The sequence below is a fragment of the Mus musculus genome, chromosome 6 (assembly GCF_000001635.26).
Source record: "Mus musculus strain C57BL/6J chromosome 6, GRCm38.p6 C57BL/6J".
NCBI classification, from domain to species: Eukaryota; Metazoa; Chordata; class Mammalia; order Rodentia; family Muridae; genus Mus; species Mus musculus.
This window is the reverse complement of record NC_000072.6, coordinates 65,845,470-65,864,106: the sequence shown is the minus strand read 5'-3', so window position 1 is coordinate 65,864,106 and position 18,637 is coordinate 65,845,470. Positions and strand designations below refer to the sequence as shown.

The following is an 18,637-nucleotide window of genomic DNA, read 5'->3' as shown; positions in this document are numbered from 1 at the left end:
ATCAATTTAATATCCTTGTTCAGAGAGGAGAAATCCAGCCCAATGTTAAATGGGGAACTACTGAAAGCAAAGGAACAGCCTTTATTTGCAAATTGTTATTTCTCCCAAAGATAATAAAAATCGCTCTATATCCAGGAGACAGCTTCACACATGTCAGTAGCTATTTCATGTGTCATAATTTAAATCCATAAACTTGGGACTAATACATAAAAGGTGGTATCAGCTTTAAGTCCTGCCAAATTACTATGTAATAAATCTACATGCATACAAATACGTAAAAAGCATTTTACAAATCACAAGAAAAATAAAATTTTTACACTCATCGGCAATATCTCTTCTAGATAACAAGTTACTGAAAGTTTTTTCATGTTCTCAGATATACTAAATATCTAGCATGTAAAATTGGGAAATTTTGTGCACTCTATTACAACACAAACAAAATCCAAATTTTATTTTGATTCCACTGTATTCTCTATCAACTATTTACTAATTGCTAGACTTGATGCTTAATTTTCACATTAGACTTACATACAAAGATAACAGTAATTTTCATACTTACCACAAAGTGTTAAATACATTTTCTATGATTATGATCATTTATTTCTCCAATGACACAGGGATACACAAAGCTATCGATATGCACTTTCCTGTCAAGAGTAGAATAAGCTAAGAGGAGCCCTGAGACATCCCAGTGCCAATCGGTCTCATTGTTATCAACTCAGCTCTAGTCTTTTAAAAATCATCTTCTAGCTCTCATTCTGTACCAAACTGAACCACAAATGTACTCATGTTAATAAAAAAGGCAAGCTCTCCGCACAAAAATGTCTGTTTTCATATCACTGATGTATGTTTCCTGAGCAAACACCAACTGAAAAAAATCTTGAAAATGTGGTGGGTGCTCTGTGGGACTCAGCTAGACATGACACCTGGCATTAAAGAATCTGTTAGCTAATGATGAAACAACACAACTCAAACTACTCTTAGCTCACTCTTCTGTACTGTGGAACATGTCGTCCCCACTAGCTAAGCCCTGTCTTGGTATAACATCCACCAAGTGACTGCGGCAGATGGTGACAGAAGGCCTTCCAGCCAACAGACAGGCTCTCACCCACCTTCCTGTGCTCCTGCAGGCTTGACACTGAGGTACATTTTCTATTGCACACCGAGCATATGAGTTTTCTCTTAGGATCACCTAGGACAGGGATGAAAGACCATCACAAATTAACTGAGGTTGACCCAGGATCCCTTCCACACCATTTCATGGTAGTAATTGAGAATTCTACGAGGTTATATTCAAGTCTTTCTTTTCAAACTTGAGAGTTCCCAGCTCATCAGTTTCCACATATATCAAATAAACTTTTCTCTATTCCATCTGTTAAAATAGTCTCTAGAGAGAAAGTTTCCACAAAAAGTCAGAACAAAATTTAAGTAAATCAAATGTTCTTTTTATAGGGAAAAGAATGACCATGTTAACTCATAACTTGATTACCCTATTTCCTTGACCTTTCATCAAGTGATTTCTTGCTATCGTTAGTCAGACTATTCCTCCAGAACTAAATTCCTGTAGAATTTGAGCCCATACCTTACTAAATAACTGTTAATGCATAGTATAATGTAAAATCATAAAATCAACCACAATAATGTATTATACTGGCAACCTACACTGTTAGAAAACCCAACCAGAACTAAAATTCATCTTCTTTTACAGTAACAATAGAAACTCATATCATATTTCAAACTTCACAGTAATTAGACACTCAAAATAATTTCAAAATGTGATGCCATAACTGCATTATCTGTACCAGCACAAATTTCCTCAAAATGATATTTTATAATTAAAAAATATTTGAAAGCTCCTAAAGTAAATATTAACATAATGTAGCACCCTGTGCCCATCACTTCCCCCAAACTAGGTGAAACCCATGCCCATCCTTGCTCTAACCTCAACAACAAGGAAACCCTGACAAGCAGAAGTAATACTGCAGTGTTGTGTGATCATGATGCAGAGCTATGTTTATAAAAGGGAAACAAACATTTAGGAGAAGAAAGGTAGGAATTTTCATTCTGGTTTTCAAGATCCTAAGATAGTCACAGCAAGAGCAGGTACATTTAATTGTTTAAAGCACTCTACCGACTACACAGCCATGAAAATATGTTTGGTGGTGACACTAGGGATTCAAAAGAGAAACATCTTCACACAACAAAATGGACATCATCTTGCATGGACTTGTTCATCAGTCTATACATGAACTCTAGAAAGACCACCGAGAAAAACAACATTCCATTTTTCTAACTCCAATTATTTGTGATTGGCATAGTTCTCTGTTGAGACCAGCCCCTGGTTTTCCCATAAGGATGGGAGAAGAGAGAAAGAAGTTGACATCTCCAACCATTCATTTCACTGCTGATTCTGCTTCAGTACCAATCTCCCATCCCTACCATCTCTTCTTCACATCTCTTTCATCTTACAATTGGAAAACTAGATTTACGCAGAGCAATATAGAAAGAGCTTATGAAATGTTATTTCTCATAAACACAACCTTTTTCTTAGCAGCCACAGAATCCATAGAATTTTGGCTTCCTATACTCAGGTTTGCATGGTGTTTAACTCTCAGGAGTTGGGAGTACTCTGATAAAGTTCAGGGGTGGTTTGAGGCCCTGGGTTAAATCATCAGGATCAGAAAAACAAATCAAACAACAGCAAAAATATTATACTAACAGTTACAGAAGCAAGCAACGGTCAAGGAAGCCATACAACTCTACTCACCTACAAACCTATCCATCATCCCCTATTGTATCTACATAAAAATGTCTGACCTGAGTTTAAATATTCAGCTTCCCTTCTTTTACCTGCTACTGGTCATATCATCTAACAGGACATGCTTCCTCATCAATCAATACAAAAGGAACTTGGTTTCCTAGCTCCTTAAACACCTTGTGTTCTATACAGAGAGTCCTCAGCCATACCTTAGTGGTGCTCTCCTGGCTCTAACAGGAAGTATTCTCCCCATCATCCCTACTTTAAGGAGAAAAAAAAGAAGTATAAGCAGGCTAAGGATTAGAAAATGATACCACGTGCCAAACCAACTGAGAGGTGTGTACAGAGACCTTTGCTAAAATACAGCAACGTTCACATCTTATCCCAACCTGCAACATGGGATAATGATGATGAAACAAACTCTTCATGTATGACTTGTTTCCTGCAAAATCACCATGAATGCCCCAGAGCTGCAACAGTAAGCAACCCAAGGCCAATTACCAGAAGACTCAAAAACTACACTATAAGCACAGCAGGAGGACCATATGCCTAGTGATGCGGACGGAAAAGTTTCCAGAGTTGTAGCATCCATCTGGCTTTTTACTTAGTTCAGCAAAGTTGACTTTAAAACTGACATAAAAGTTTGATTAAAATACGTTGCAGACAAAGAAGGAGAAAATTAAGAACAGCATTTTAGCCAAAACAGCATTTAAAAAAAAATAAAAACCTACGAAAGCAAATCTATCAAAAAGTTATGCCTGCTTCTGCCATCATATGAAAGGCACCAGTATATTTTAAATTCAGCAGGGGAAGTCATTTTCCATATACCAGCCATATGTTCTTCACAAAGAAAGCCACAAAACAATGCTGGGAAGTCTTGATGATTGGCACCCCCTGAAGGTTAGCTTAAAAGCTTCACCTTGTGCCCCCAGAGCACTGTGGATGGCTCACAGTGTGCAGGCTCAGGCAGTGAGGAAGGGAGGCCTGCAGTCACACTCATGGTAAGTAACCTCTCACTGTGTTACTGAAGTCAGTTATTTTCAGGCCACAGAGGTCCTGATGCCAGGTATCAGTCACTCTCTTCACCTAATTGTGAGAATGAACCAAGACGGAAGAAAAGAGTGTCCTGCCTATCTATGCAAAGACACATTTCTGTTCACTTCCCAGAAGCGGAGAGTAAAAGCAAACTCATGAGAAAAGACATGTGCAGAAGGACAGGAGAGTTTCTTTAGGTCTCACACTCTCTAACCAAACAGACAGCAAAGAAGAGAAAAGGCCCCACAGAGCAAAAGGTACCACAACCCAGAATATATTTATTGGTAGGCAAGAAAGAATTAAGGAAAAAAATCCTAGGTGACAAGCAAATCTTTTATTTGCTTTATTCTTTAGCTAGGGATTACAAGGGCTTAAGGAAATGATCTGCTCAAATTTCAAATATTTTCAACTCCAAGGCAAAAGATAATTAGGAATTTTCTCCAGTACAGAAGAAATGTAAGCACTTAAGGCACTGAACATTCTTGTAAAAATATGAAGGCAGAAGTACATCACTTCCTAGTTTCAAAGGATACCTACAAATGATCAATTTCAACAGTGTGTGAAATATCAAGTTTATAGACTAAAACAGTGAAATGATTGAAAAGTATACCTGAGAGGCAAGAACAGTTAAGTGTGAGCCTGGTTTACAGTAATGATTAATTCAGACATGGGGAAAATGATAAATGCTGCTGAAATCAACTAGGAAACGGGTAAGATGTGTGTCTGTGTGGCGCACAACGGAAGCCAGCCCCCTCCTCACAAAAGAGAATTCGAAGCAGATCCCATGGCCTAGGGAACGGGGCGAGTTTGGAAGGACTGTGCAGTGTCTCCTCACCGGTGTGGACATTTTCCTGGTGCCTTCGCAGGGCATCCTTGCTTTTCAGCCTCTTCCCGCAGCTGTCGGCTTTGCACACAAACCTGGCCTCCCCTCGGCAAGCCTTCCGGTGCTGCTCAAAACTATAAGACAAGCAGCAAGGCGGCAGAAGAAATGATGAAGGTATGCCTACACACGCAAACATCACACAAGGTTTCTGCAACCCATGCCTCCCCGGACTTCCTTCCTGCAGGAGTCTGGAGGTCATTTCATGCATTAATTATGTTGGTAAGAAAGATGTATCCAAATCCTCCAGTTTACTTAGTGCAGTGCTGACTTGCTCCAAGCATGAATTATGCACGAGAAAATGACCTGCAGACTTGTGAAAGCCATTTCATAACCAGACGCTAAACCTCAGTGCTGAACTGAAAAGAGAATTGCAAAGAGCACACTGAACACTCGATGAAGAATTTTTCAAGCTGCTTCTGGCTGTGCAGAAAAGTGCAGTGAGGAGAACGGGTGAAGAAGCCAGAGTGCCAGGATATGCTCCCAGCCTTGTGCTGCCCTGTGTGGTCTTCTACATTTTAATGGTAGCCTATTAGCTCTAAGATATAGTTCAAAATCTGACAGTGCAATAAATACATATAAAAGCTGACTAAAATGCAAGCTAAAGTTAACTTGTTAAAAAGTATTATAACTTTTGCTTGGCTTTATTTGAAGAAGTTAGTAAAAATCCCTAAATGTTTAAGTCATCCTAAAGGTATCAATTTTTGAAAGATTTGTTACTTGTAAATAAAATTATTTTTATATTTCATAAGCAAAACCTGATGCATATAATATATAGAAATGTCATCTCTATAAATGACAGATAGATGATAGGTAGGTAGGTAGATAGATGATAGATAGATAGATAGATTGATAGATAATAGATAGATAGATAGATAGATAGATAGATAGATAGATAGATAGATAGATAGATAGAAAGGAATGAAATGGCATACTTTGGAGTTAAACACAACAAAATGGAAACATTAAATATTCTGGAAGCTGTTTTACTCATGTAAGGTGACAGTTTGCTAAGTGTAGAATTTTGGAGTCTGTATATTCTCTCACTTTTGGTAGCTCTGATCTTACAAAATGTTAAAATAGAAGCTAATTTTATGTTGTAGACACAAGTGATTAGGAATAAGGTAATGGGTAATTCATGTACTTCACCTCACTGCCACACACTGACCCACTCATCTTCAAACTAGTCTTCCAACTCACTGGGAAACAGGTGCTGCTTCCCAGCCTTCCATTATCAATACACTGAATTCTTTATCAGTTAAACAGTTTTAAGCAAATTAGAGGGCAAATAAGTGAAACTTGGTGAATAACCTCAAGCACTGGCTAAATTATGCATACATAAACCATTATTAAACCATTAAGCATGATATTTAATGGCAAGTATGAAATGCACCAAAAGGGCTTAGCAGGAATGATGTTGACCTGTAAACCTCATGCTCAGAGCATTTGAAACTCAGCACGCTCCTCTCGGAAAAGATGAGCTCATAGCACAGTAGGCTACCTGCCACTTTCCCACATATGCTTTGGCGCATGCTCACAGACACAGATATACATAGCAAGCACAGTAAATAATCTGACTGTTCAAACACAAGCTGAACCACCCTGAGCATACGCACTGTCTCTGCAAGGCCTGCCTCACAGGGAATTTCTTCCCGCAGTTCTCGCATTTGAACTCTTTCTCCCCTGTGGGCTTCTGGTGCAAGCTCTGAAGGTGCTCAGTAAGGACTTCCTCACTGGGAAAGCTCGATTCACACTGTGGACAGGCAAAGTCCTCTTCACAGCCAAGGTGACCTGTGCAATGTACAACACAGGAGTTCACAAGCAAGGAACGAGCTTTGGCCCCCACTTCAAAATAAACTAGTTGTGTCTGATACAGTCCATTTTTTTTGTCTTCTCTAACAAACATTAACATTGTCCATATTAAACAGAAACCAAAAATGTTATCAGAAAAACTTTTTTAAATCATTTTATTATGCTTCACAGTAGTTACAAAATCAAATTCAATCTGCAGTTTTCCTTTGAATGGTAATGCTTCAGATCAGAAGTAACAATAAGTTCTGAATTGCAAAGCAAGTCTTTTCCTAGAAAATGGATCGTCGTCAGCTCACTCTGAGCTTGACCAGGAGAAGAACCCAACAGACATAGACTACTGTGAACTGCCAAAGGGGATCTCACAGTAGAGGCACAGCATGAAAACACTGCTGTCTACGCAGATGCGGTAGGTGAGGCACCCTATTCCCCACCACTGACAGAGCTCCACCCACCTTCTTCCGGGTACCATTAAAGTTACATATCTTTAGAGTTAAAATATATTAAATATGAAAAAGTTAACTAATAATGCCACCCTGAAGATGCAGCTGGTGCATACCAAAGCCATATGTGTTCCATCTGTGAAGTGCAATGTCTGCAGTAAATCTCAGGTGCACTCTCCCATACGGCTCTTTTCCCCATTTCTAACTCAGTCATTCACATATTTAAGGTGCCACATTCATGTAATCAAACACTACACTGGTAAACATGTGACTGATGTCTTCATTTCTCTTGCTGGGGTCACGTTTGTGTCTTGTATGTTTAACTTCTGTAAATAAGGAAAGGAGTCAGACACCACGTGTGCTAGTCCCTCAGTTCAATGAGAACTGCAGACAGAACTGTGAACAAGAAACTTCTGACTGTTTAAAAGCATTCCTTTTGGCCAAATGGACAAAGATACATGGTGCTACAACACAGCACTTTCCCTCAAGTTTTCTGCAGGAATAAAACACGGGACCAAAAATAAATGGTTATTTCACACCAGTTGACAACCAACTGTCATCCCTCTCCTAGACTGCAGGTATCATCTATGATCACCTAAAGTTTTTGATCCCCAGACAAGGACAAATTAACAATCCTACCAGCTCCTGTGACCAGACTAGAAAGATTTCCCTAATGTCCAGCTTCTCAGAAGATCTCAGAAGACAGATCTCTAGGACACAGCAGGGCCACCCTACAGATCTGGCCTCCTCACATGTACATGGGATGAAATCTTCAGAGCCTGAGTGACCTTCTTACTGGCCACTGTCAGAACCAGTGCAGGAGGGGACAGACAGTGTATCATACCACAGTGACAACAAGAACCAGAGTGGCCTTACCCTGGCCACCCTACAGGAATTACCCCAAACAATCTTTTCCTGGTATTCAGAGGAAAAGAATAGTTTTGACAAACACTCTTTTAACAATACCACATCATAACACACAAGTATAATTCAAATAATTCAAGCTACCTTCCTCTTCAATGTCTCTTCCTTCAGATCACCAAACGAAGATGCAGTACCTTTACTTCCAGCTGCCAACTGTCCCTTAGAGTGGTCAACTTTGCCTTCTTTGGTCATGGTCAGAGCTTGTTGCTCCTCCTCCTCTGCCTCCACATCACTGTCCAGGTAGCCAATCAAAAGCTCTGTATCTGTTTCTATATCATCAACTGCCAAGTAGAAAATATTTTCTCCTTCCTGGAATAAAGTTAAAAAAATGCTAAGGCATGTTAGCTTCTGATATCACTTTAAGATATATTAATTTAGTATGTGATATTGACAATATAGCTGTTAGCACTTGAGAATGGAAAAAAATGATCGGGGATTAAAGGTTATACTCAGATACAATGTAAACTCAAGGCCAGCCTAGGCTATAAGAGATCTTGTCTTAAATACAGACAAGCAAATAAATAAATAAATACTATAATGAAATAACTGAAGCTCATGTGCCTATGAAGTTAGTATTAATTTTTCTTTATTTCTAGTTGATCTGGATATTGAAAGGTATTCAGACTACCTCTCATATAAAATAAAACTATTTTCTATAAATTTATACAAATTATGAAGATGAATCATATCATATGAATTATATTTATAAATATGTAAGTATATCTTAAGGATTTTGTTCTGATTGCTATTACATATAAAATTAAAGGAGAAAAGTTTCAAATTCTGACACAAACTAAATATAAACAAATGTGTTTCAGAAATAATTTCCAAAGAGTTGAATCAGAAATACCAAAGACACTAGACACAGGAAGTGTAAGGGCTGTGTGAGTGATCCCGTGCGTCTCATCTCTCAGGCCTGGCTTAGTCTATGGAGATTACTGAAGGCAAAGGAGAAGAATAAAGGCAACCATCGCAGACTTATTAAAGGAAATTCTGGCAGGCAAGGAGTCAGTAAGAGCTGAAATGATAATTACTCTGGCAGCCCTTCTGCCAGTAGCAGACACACAGGAGGAACATCGCAGAACCTAAGAAATTCCCAGAGAATGTTCACTCTTGGAATAAAATTGGAAGAAAATGCCTCCCTGAGCCTTGGTTAAATCTTTAAGCAAGCCAGTCCTGGGGCTGCAGGGCTGGCTGTTGCAGGAGAATTGTCCCGGGTGGGTTTCCTCCCATAGCTGTGGAGCTTCCCTGAGATAGTTCCGAGTTTGGTTGCAGAAGATAAATAGAATACACAAAATAAATTCACTGAAACTTCCTTCTGAACCAAATGAACAAAAAGAGCAAGGAAATTAAGTTCCACTGAAGAGTAGAATTCAATGAAGTACAAAGTACAGAGAGAAACCCTCATTAGTTTGACAATGCGTTCTACACTGATGTTGAAATGCACAGCAAGAAAGAGGCAAAGGGGGAGGGAAGGAGCAGAGAGGGCCAACAACAGCTGTTTCGATGCATGTGTGCAGTCTACACAAGCAGAAACCCCAGGAACTATTGAAACATTCCCACACAAAGCATTGTCAGGAATAGAAGAGAGCTACTCTCTATCACTTCACTTGAGCTCCCCAACTACCTCTGCAATTCGGCTGCTGTGACAAAATACGTAGCAGAGCAACTTAAAGAGGGAAGGTTTATTGTGGCAGTTTGAGTCTGATCCATCAGGATATGGTAAGTCTCTGGGAAAGACAGAGACAGACAGAGAGAGAGAGACAGAGAGACAGAGAGAGAGAGAGAGAGAGAGAGAGACAGAGACAGTCAGAGAGAGAGAGACAGAGACAGAGAGAGACAAAGACAGAGACAGACAGACAGACAGACAGACAGACAGACAGACTGACTGACTGACTGACTGAGACAGAGAGAGACTGTGCTCAGCTCCGTGTCTTGTTTTCATTAAGTCTGGGGAACCAGACTGTGAGATGGTGCCTGCCCACATTCAGAGTGGGTTTTCCCATGGGAGTCAGTTAAAGCTCTCTGGAGTACTCACACAGACGTGTGCAAAGGTGCCTTTCTATGCGGTTGAGTATCCTGTCATGTTGACAACAATGTTAATAAGCATAACACTTGAGAAAGGTCTCACTGTATAGTCCTAGCTCACCTAATGTTACATACACAAGCTATACATTCAAGGATAGGCTGGGACTTGTGACAACTCTCTTGTCCATGCTTTCCAAGTGCAGAGAGGGGTACACCACCAAGTCCAATTGTCTTTGTTTTTAAGTGTATTTTGTAATTTAAAAAATAAATCCAAATATTTATTTTACAGCTCCCTGGAGAAAAACAGAAATGATGATCATTATTCACCAACAATGAGAGAGAGAAAACTCAAAGGTTCAATCTGTGTTCAGACACATTTGATGAAACCATGTTTCAGAACATCCATACCTCCAGAAAAAGGGTTATTTATAATTAGGAAAAATGAAGCAATCTATATAAACTACTACTCGTGATGTAACAAGAATAAAGAAACAAAAGGATACAGTCAGTAGAAGAGACTAAATCAGAACCAGCCCTCTCATGGTTGGTTTCTCTAAACACTTGAGGACTCCCCTGATGGAAGTCCCAAACACAACCATAAATCTTAGTGCTTATCTGATCAACATCCATGAAAACTAATTGAAACTGCTTTCTGGCACATCAGTCATTTTGTGATGGTTTGCATAGCAGTAGATAATCTTTAATTTTAAAACATGATAACATTATATTAAACTATAACTTTGAAGGATGCATGTTTATTGAGAGGCTCTGTAATGAAGGCAGGGTTTAATATTTACTAGACTTTTAATAAAAGCAATGGCAGTATTTCACAATCCGAAGTTCTTGGCCATATTATAATACAAAGAGAAATGAAGCTACGGGGGTAGCATACATCTGTTGAAGAAGTGGGGAAAATCCCTCTGCGTATAACTCAGACCATTTTTAAGACCTATAGTCTCATCCTCTGCATCTGTGACCATGGTTTGAAAATCACACTCTTAACTCTCTTTTTTGCCAATTGATACAATGAGGACATTGAATATCTCCCCAAGGCCCATGTGTTGAAGGCTTAGTCTCCAACATGTTATGCTACTGAGAGAGGGTGGATCCTTTAGGAGATAAAAGCTAGCTAGTCGTATAAAGTTGATTATGAGTATGTCCTCAAAGGGATCACCTGGACTCTAGACCCTTCCAGTCCCTTCTTTTGCTTCTACAAGTTCCTTACCACATTTTTCCTGACCATAGAAAAAGTCAACCAATCAGAAACTGAACTTGTAAATCAAACAAACCAAATAGCTACACTGCACTAATTTTTTATCTCATCATAATTCCTATAATTTTCCCCATGGGATTTTCCCCATGGGAGGGACTGTGCACATGTAACACAAAACTCTGTCAGAACCTGCCACGTTACTAATGTCTAGAGCCCTGTGGATCTGTTTTCCTGATGTGTAGATTCACTAACTGCCTTATCATCCCTTTCATTGTAGTAGGAATGCTATAAAGAGAGAGCACAGATCGAGGAGCTAGAGAGATTATTCAACAGTTAAGGTCACATACTGCTCTTCCAGAGGACCTGAATTGAGCTGCTCATACACATGGTGGCTATACCTACCTGTATCTCCAAATCTAGAGGATCTAAGTAATACCTTTGGCCACCACAGGCAATTGCACACACGTTAGCACAGGCTTACACTCAGATAAATGTACCTATACATAATGAAAAATAATAAAAACTTATTTTACAAAGTGAGTATGGTTCTAATACGTAAGGACTCAACATCACCTCCCTCTTATCGGTAGGCCCATTTTGACATCCTGATTCTCATATTTGTTTCTCTTTATTACACTCATTATTTATCTGGTGACCTAGTTACATGTGCACAGCCCCTCCTTGCAGGAATCCTTCCAGCTATTTATATCTTAGGAATTCACTTCCCTGGACCTCAAACTTAGTGCTATGATAGTGTTTATGGTTGACCTAAGGTTTTGGGTGATTATCTGGAGATTTATAAAGTTCTACAAGACCATATTCTTCTCAAAAGTAAGTACTCCCAAACCATTAGCTTTCATGAGCTTATAGATATGTCATGGAGCTCTTAACTGTTACTCATTGTGCCTGTGTCTACTCTCATTTTTGTTGACTATAGTCCCATTTGAAGTTTGGCAAATGGCTTCTGCATTTGGCTATCTAGAATATCAAAATTTTGAAACATCCTAAATACCCAACCTGTATAGAGTTAAGTGTCTAACAACTAGTTTTTAAAGATTTATCAACCATGAGAAATCTCTCTGAGCAGGAAGTTTTCAGTCCGGGGGAGTTTTCGGTCTACCTAACTACACACTCAAGATGTTCTCCAAGGTCACATACTCAACCTAGTTTTATCTATCAAGGTTACTGGTTGGCTCTATGTTTCACATGGTGATTGATTTCCTGGATCAAATATGAATTAACTAGGCTAGTTTGCATCTCCCTTATGATGACAAACACTGAATATTTATAGGAGAACCAGATTTGTTTTACTTATGGGTTATGTCATGGAACTCAAGGCAAAACCTGAAGGGACGAACTGAGGCAGACACTACGGAGAAATGCTGCTTATTGGCTTGCTTCCCGTGGTTTGTTCAGCCTGCTTTCTTATACAACCTGGAACAATTTGACTGGAGATGGGACTGTGGGCTGGGCCATTCCACATCAATAATTAATGAAGAAACACACCCTACAGCCAGGCCTACAGGCCAATATGATGGAAATAATTTTTCAATAGAAGTTTCCTCTTCCCAGATGAATCTAGTTTCTGTCATTTTGACAAAAACTAGAAGTACAAGAACACTCAGCACTCAGAAATAATCTTTATCCCCAAACGTCTTAGGGTTTACCAAATGGACAATCATAACCTGAACCTACTTATTTTCCTGGTCCCTAGAAGCTCTTACGAATGAAGGACCCTTCTTTTCTCAGTCCCCAAGTATACTTCTGAAAAAAAACAAAAACAAAAACCTAAATCCTGCTATGAAGAGACAGAGAATACAGGAAGTAGAGATAGGATAAGGTACCTCAAGGAAGGCCCCCAGTGATCCACTACCTCCCCCTATGCCCAGGTTGGGCCTGATTTTCAATGGGATCAAAGGTTGAAAGACTGGAACTGGAGGATATATTTCACATACCACACAGTTGGTCATCTTTGTTTTGAACTAATAAGACAACAAAAGCGATAATGTCATTCGGGGAAATAGAAGGAGCTACAAAAATGAGTTGTGGCTCACTTTTCTGTTCTTAACAAGTTTTTTGTTTTGTTTTGTCTTTTGTTTTTTGTTTTGGGGATTTTTTTTTTTTTTGGTTTGGCTTTTTTAGCCAGGGTTTCTCTGTATATCCTTGGCTGTCCTGGAACTCACTTTGTAGACCAGGCTGGCCTCGAACTCGAAAATCCGTCTGCCTCTGCCTCCCAAGTGCTGGGATTGAAGGTGTTCACCACCACCGCCCGGCTGTTCTTAACAAGTTTACAAACAAAAAGCAACTGTAGATTTTTTTTCCTTTTGAATCATCAAAGAGTCCTATTTTTAAAAGCTATACATAGTAATTTAAGCCATCATTTGATAAGTTTTTTTTTTAACAGTGACTACTATACTATGACACTGGTTAGGACCAAATCAACTCAAGATGCCTGCCATCCTGCTGCATTGTTTCCTACTCTATCACTTACTGCATGAACTCTTTCCTGGGAGTTAGGCGGGTAAATCTGACTTACAAGGCTAGGCATATGGCTCAGTGGATAGGCAGCTGCTGCTCTTTCAAATGCCAAAATTCTGTTTCCGGTGCCCATTATCAGGCAGCTCATAACTTTATGTAACTCTGCTTGCACAGAATCCAGCCCTCTCTCCTGGCCACCTCAGGTGTCCATATAGAAACAAGGTGCATGCACATGCACGAACACAGGCACACATCAAACCAGACAGACAGACAGACAGATAGATAGATAGATAGATAGATAGATAGATAGATAGATAGATAGATAGACAATAGTTTAAAAAAGAATCATCCTTTCAATTTCCCTACCTCCTTTCAATACCAACACGACTTACAAAGCTCAACTTTCCCAGACAATTTGTCTATCATCCCTATTAAAGTATCAGGCCTTGTGGGCACAGATTTCATGAACTCATGCATGGGACATTCACTTCTGCTATTTGAAAACAGCAAAAGTAACTCTATCTTCTTTCACACACAAAAAAAATATTAATCCCCACTGTGCACAAATAAACATAACTCGAGAGGAGGGCACGGTGCTTTGGTATTTGAGCAGCATCTGTTTGTGACGTAACCTGGTTCTTGTTTATGTGTTGGCAGGCTGCTGTCCACATGTGGATGATATAAGGGAAAACACATGATTATACACTTGGCAGAGGCACAATTATTCTATTGAAAAGGCAATAGGCTGTGAAAATCCACATCATCCAGCTGAAAAGACCAGCAGGTAATCCAAAGGCAAGAAAACTCAGCTCCAAAGCAAACCTTGGGGTGACAAATTAGTAATTTATATAAGAGTTGGGAAATTTTTTGAACCATTTTTCTACTCAATAGTTATTTACATAAAAAGATGAAAGTTTAAAACAAAGCAAATAAGATAATTAATAGGTACTATCATCTCACTTGAACCTTCTTTACTAAGCCCATGAATAAGTCTCAAGCAGCATATAAACATGATTTCTGCAAGATGAGAGACACCAGGAAACATTTCAGCAGTAAAATCAATGACATCTATAATATTAATCAATCAAACAAAATATGTTTACAGTGAGACATAACGTTTCTGGCGGAAGCACTTCACCCTGCTTGCTTCTGTCATGCACTCTAGCACAGGCACATGGCTCCATCTCCCCCGGTGTCCCTGCTCTCTAAGCATGTCTGAGCAGATGGCATGCACCGACCATGGGATGCATGCATTCCAATGGTAACACCAGGAGTCCCATCCAAACAAAAGCTTTGAAAGTCCTCAGTACTACTCTTCCTGCCAATAAAACACACAGCTGCAAACCTTTCCATGGGATACCATGTGGGTGAAGCATCCAACCTGGCAGCCATGCATATTAAACAAGAATAAGACTTCATAGAGCTTTTGCCAGACATGATGGTGATACTGTAATCCCAGCCCCCATGGGGCAGTAGGAAAAAGTCAGAAATTCAAATCTAGTGTCAGCTACAAAGCAGCACCTTATGTGGAAAGATACAGACAAAGAAAGCACACAGAGCTGGTGATTCGCACCTTAAGTCACTGCACTCCGGGGATGGGGGACTGAAGCACTGAAAGGGAAGAAGCATCTCCTGTCAGAGGCCAGCCTGGGCTATACCTGAGACACTGAAGGGGAGGGAACAATGTCTGTCAGAGGCCAGCCTGGGCTATACCTGAGACACTGAAGGGGAGGGAACAATGTCTGTCAGAGGCCAGCCTGGGCTATACCTGAGACACTGAAGGGGAGGGAACAATGTCTGTCAGAGGCCAGCCTGGGCTATACCTCAGACACTGAAGGGGAGGGAACAATGTCTGTCAGAGGCCAGCCTAGGCTATACTTGAGACACTGAAGGGGAGGGAACAATGTCTGTCAGAGGCCAGCCTGGGCTATACCTCAGACACTGAAGGGGAGGGAACAATGTCTGTCAGAGGCCAGCCTGGGCTATACCTCAGACACTGAAGGGGAGGGAACAATGTCTGTCAGAGGCCAGCCTGGGCTATACCTCAGACACTGAAGGGGAGGGAACAATGTCTGTCAGAGGCCAGCCTGGGCTATACCTCAGACACTGAAGGGGAGGGAACAATGTCTGTCAGAGGCCAGCCTGGGCTATACCTCAGACACTGAAGGGGAGGGAATAATGTCTGTCAGAGGCCAGCCTGGGCTATACCTCAGACACTGAAGGGGAAGGAACAATGTCTGTCAGAGGCCAGCCTGGGCTATACCTCAGACACTGAAGGGGAGGGAACAATGTCTGTCAGAGGCCAGCCTGGGCTATACCTCAGACACTGAAGGGGAGGGAACAATGTCTGTCAGAGGCCAGCCTGGGCTATACCTGAAACACTGAAGAGGAGGGAACAATGTCTGTCAGAGGCCAGCCTGAGCTATACCTGAGACACTGAAGGGGAGGGAACAATGTCTGTTAGAGGCCAGCCTGGGCTATACCTGAGACACTGAAGGGGAGGGAACAGTGTCTGTTAGAGGCCAGCCTGAGCTATACCTGAGACATTGAAGGGGAGGGAACAATGTCTGTCAGAGGCCAGCCTGGGCTATACCTGAGACACTGAAGGGGAGGGAACAATATCTGTCAGAGGCCAGCCTGGGCTATACCTGAGACACTGAAGAGGAGGGAACAATGTCTGTTAGAGGCCAGCCTGGGCTATACCTGAGACACTGAAGGGGAAGGAACAATGTCTGTTAGAGGTCAGCATGGGCTACTTATGAGACCTTGTGGCAAAAACAAACAAACAAGCAAACAAAGTTTGAGCTGTCTGTTGCAGTGGTCTTCACGGTGAAAATTACTGACACAATAACAGATTGATTAATAGTTGTCAACAGATAGTTGTCAAAACTTTCAGATCAAAAAGAAAACCTCTGAAAACACCAAAACCGATGTAAGGTAAGAAAAGGACAAGTTGAGTTTAAAATAATGAAAAAGGCAGAGAGGCCCAGCTTTGTGTTGTTAAAGTGCAAAGAAATCCACCTCCTTTAGAATCATGGTCTGTGATCAAGCACACAGCAGGGAACAGTTCACCCTATCCCAGAGAATAGATGCAATCTTAAAAATTAAGCCTGTGATACTGGCTGTTAGTTTACAGTAATTGCCTCTTTTATGTTTAGGTATAGGCCTTCAATTCCTGATCTCTCCAATACTTTTAACATGAGGTGTGTTGTATTTTGTCAAATGCTTTTTCTGCATCTAAGGAGATGGTTATGTGATATTTTTTTAGTCTGTTTATATAGTGGATTACATTAATGGATTTTCAAATATTAAACCAACCTTGCATCCCTGGGATGAATCCTACTTGATCATGGTGAATGATAGTTTTGATGTGTTCTTGGATTCGGTTTACAAGAATTTAATTGAGTATTTTGCACCGATATTCATAAGCAAGCTTGATCTAGCGTTCTCTTTTTTGGTTGGGTCCTTGTGTAGTTTAGATATCAGAGTAATTGTGGCTTCATAGAATGAATTAAGTAGTGTTCTTTTTGCTTCTATTTTGTGGAATACTTTGAGGAATATTGATATCAGGTCTTATTTGAAGGTTTGGTAGAATTCTGCACTAAATCCATCTGGCCCTGAACTTTTTTGGTTGGAAGGTTCTTAATGAGTTCTTCTATTTCCTTACAGGATATGGGCCTGTTTAGATCAACCTGCTCTTACCTTTGGCATGTGGTTAATGGAGAGATACTTGAATCAATCCTACTAAAATCAGGGCTAAGACAAGGACCACTAACCCTATCTCTATTCAATAGAGTACTCAAAGTACTAGCTAGAACAATAAGACAACAAAAAGAGGTCAAGAAGATACAAAGTGGCAAAGAAGAAATAAAGGTATCATTATTTGTAGATGACATGATAGTATACATAAGCCACCCCCAAAACTCTACCAGAGAACTTCTCCAGAAGAAGACAAACAACTTCAGCAAAGTGGCCAGATTTAAAATTAACTCTAATAAATTAGTAGCCTTCCTTTATAAAAAGGATAAACAAGCTGAAAGAGAAATTAGGAAAATAACACCCTTCACAATAGCCACAAATAATATAAAATATCTTGGGGTAACTATAACCAAACAAGGGAAAGGACCTGTATGACAATAACTTCAAGTCTCTCAAGAAAGAAATCGAAGAAGAGCTCAGAAAATGGGAGAGCTCTCCCATGCTCATGGACTGGCATAATTAACACATTAAAAATGGCCATCTTACCAAAGGTAATTCAAGGCAATTCCCATAAAAATTCCAGAACAATTCTTCTAAGACACGGAAAGAGCAACTGTCAAATTCATCTGGAAAGGCAAGAAAAACCCAGACTAGCGAAAACAATTCTTAACCATAAAAGAACATCTGGGGGAATCACCATCCCTGACCTCAAGGTTTACTACAGAACAATAGTGATAAAAACTGAATGGTACTGGTACAGAGACAGACACGTTGATCAATGGGATAGAATTGAAGACCCAGAAATAAAACCACACACTTAGGGTCACTTGATCTTTGACTAAGACGTCAAAAATATACAATGGAAAAAAAGAAAGCATCTTCAATAAATGGTGCTGGTCTAACTGGCTGTTTGTATGTAGAAGAATGAAAATAGATCCATATTTGTCACCTTGTACAAAGCTCAAGTCCAAATGGATCAAGGACCTCAATAGAAAACTAGATACACTGAATCTAATAGAAGAGAAAGTGGGAGAGCACCTTGAACTCATTGGCACAAGAGGAAATTTCCTAAACAGAACTCCAATGGCTCATGCTCTAAGATCAACAATTGATAAATGGGACCTCATGAAACTGGAAAGCAAAGGACATAGTCAATAAAACAAATCAGCAACCTACACATAGGGAAAAAAATCTTTACTAACTCCATATCTGATCAAGGGCTAATATCCAAAATACATAAAGAACTAAAGAAGCTAGCCACCAAAAAACCAAACAACCCAATCAAAAAATGGGATACAGAACTATATCGAGAATTCACAACAGAAGAAGCTCGAATGGCTGAGAAGCATCTAAAGAAATGTTCAAAGTCC

General features: G+C 40.0%; 1 protein-coding gene across 8 annotated transcripts in view; it reads right to left on the bottom strand.

Moving 5' to 3' along the window:
• Positions 1 to 18,637, bottom strand: part of Prdm5 (PR domain containing 5) — a 159,967-nt gene that overhangs the window by 73,516 nt on the left and 67,814 nt on the right. For 4 of the 8 annotated variants that reach the window (XR_377491.4, XR_377492.4, XR_377493.4 and 1 more), the window contains exons 4-7: positions 7,984 to 8,158; positions 6,290 to 6,464; positions 4,629 to 4,750; positions 1,113 to 1,192 (exon numbers count right to left, since the gene is read on the bottom strand). The exons of 2 other annotated variants lie outside the window; for them this stretch is intronic. Coding sequence is in view for 3 of the 6 variants with exons in the window: in NM_027547.2 (NP_081823.2) it covers positions 1,113 to 1,192; positions 4,629 to 4,750; positions 6,290 to 6,464; positions 7,984 to 8,158 (552 nt within the window). In the remaining 3 variants the exon portion in view is untranslated. Of the gene's footprint in view, positions 1 to 1,112; positions 1,193 to 4,628; positions 4,751 to 5,020; positions 5,114 to 6,289; positions 6,465 to 7,983; positions 8,159 to 18,637 lie in introns of all 8 variants that reach the window. 2 more of the 8 variants (XM_006506604.4, XM_011241464.3) reach the window with 2 other exon arrangements.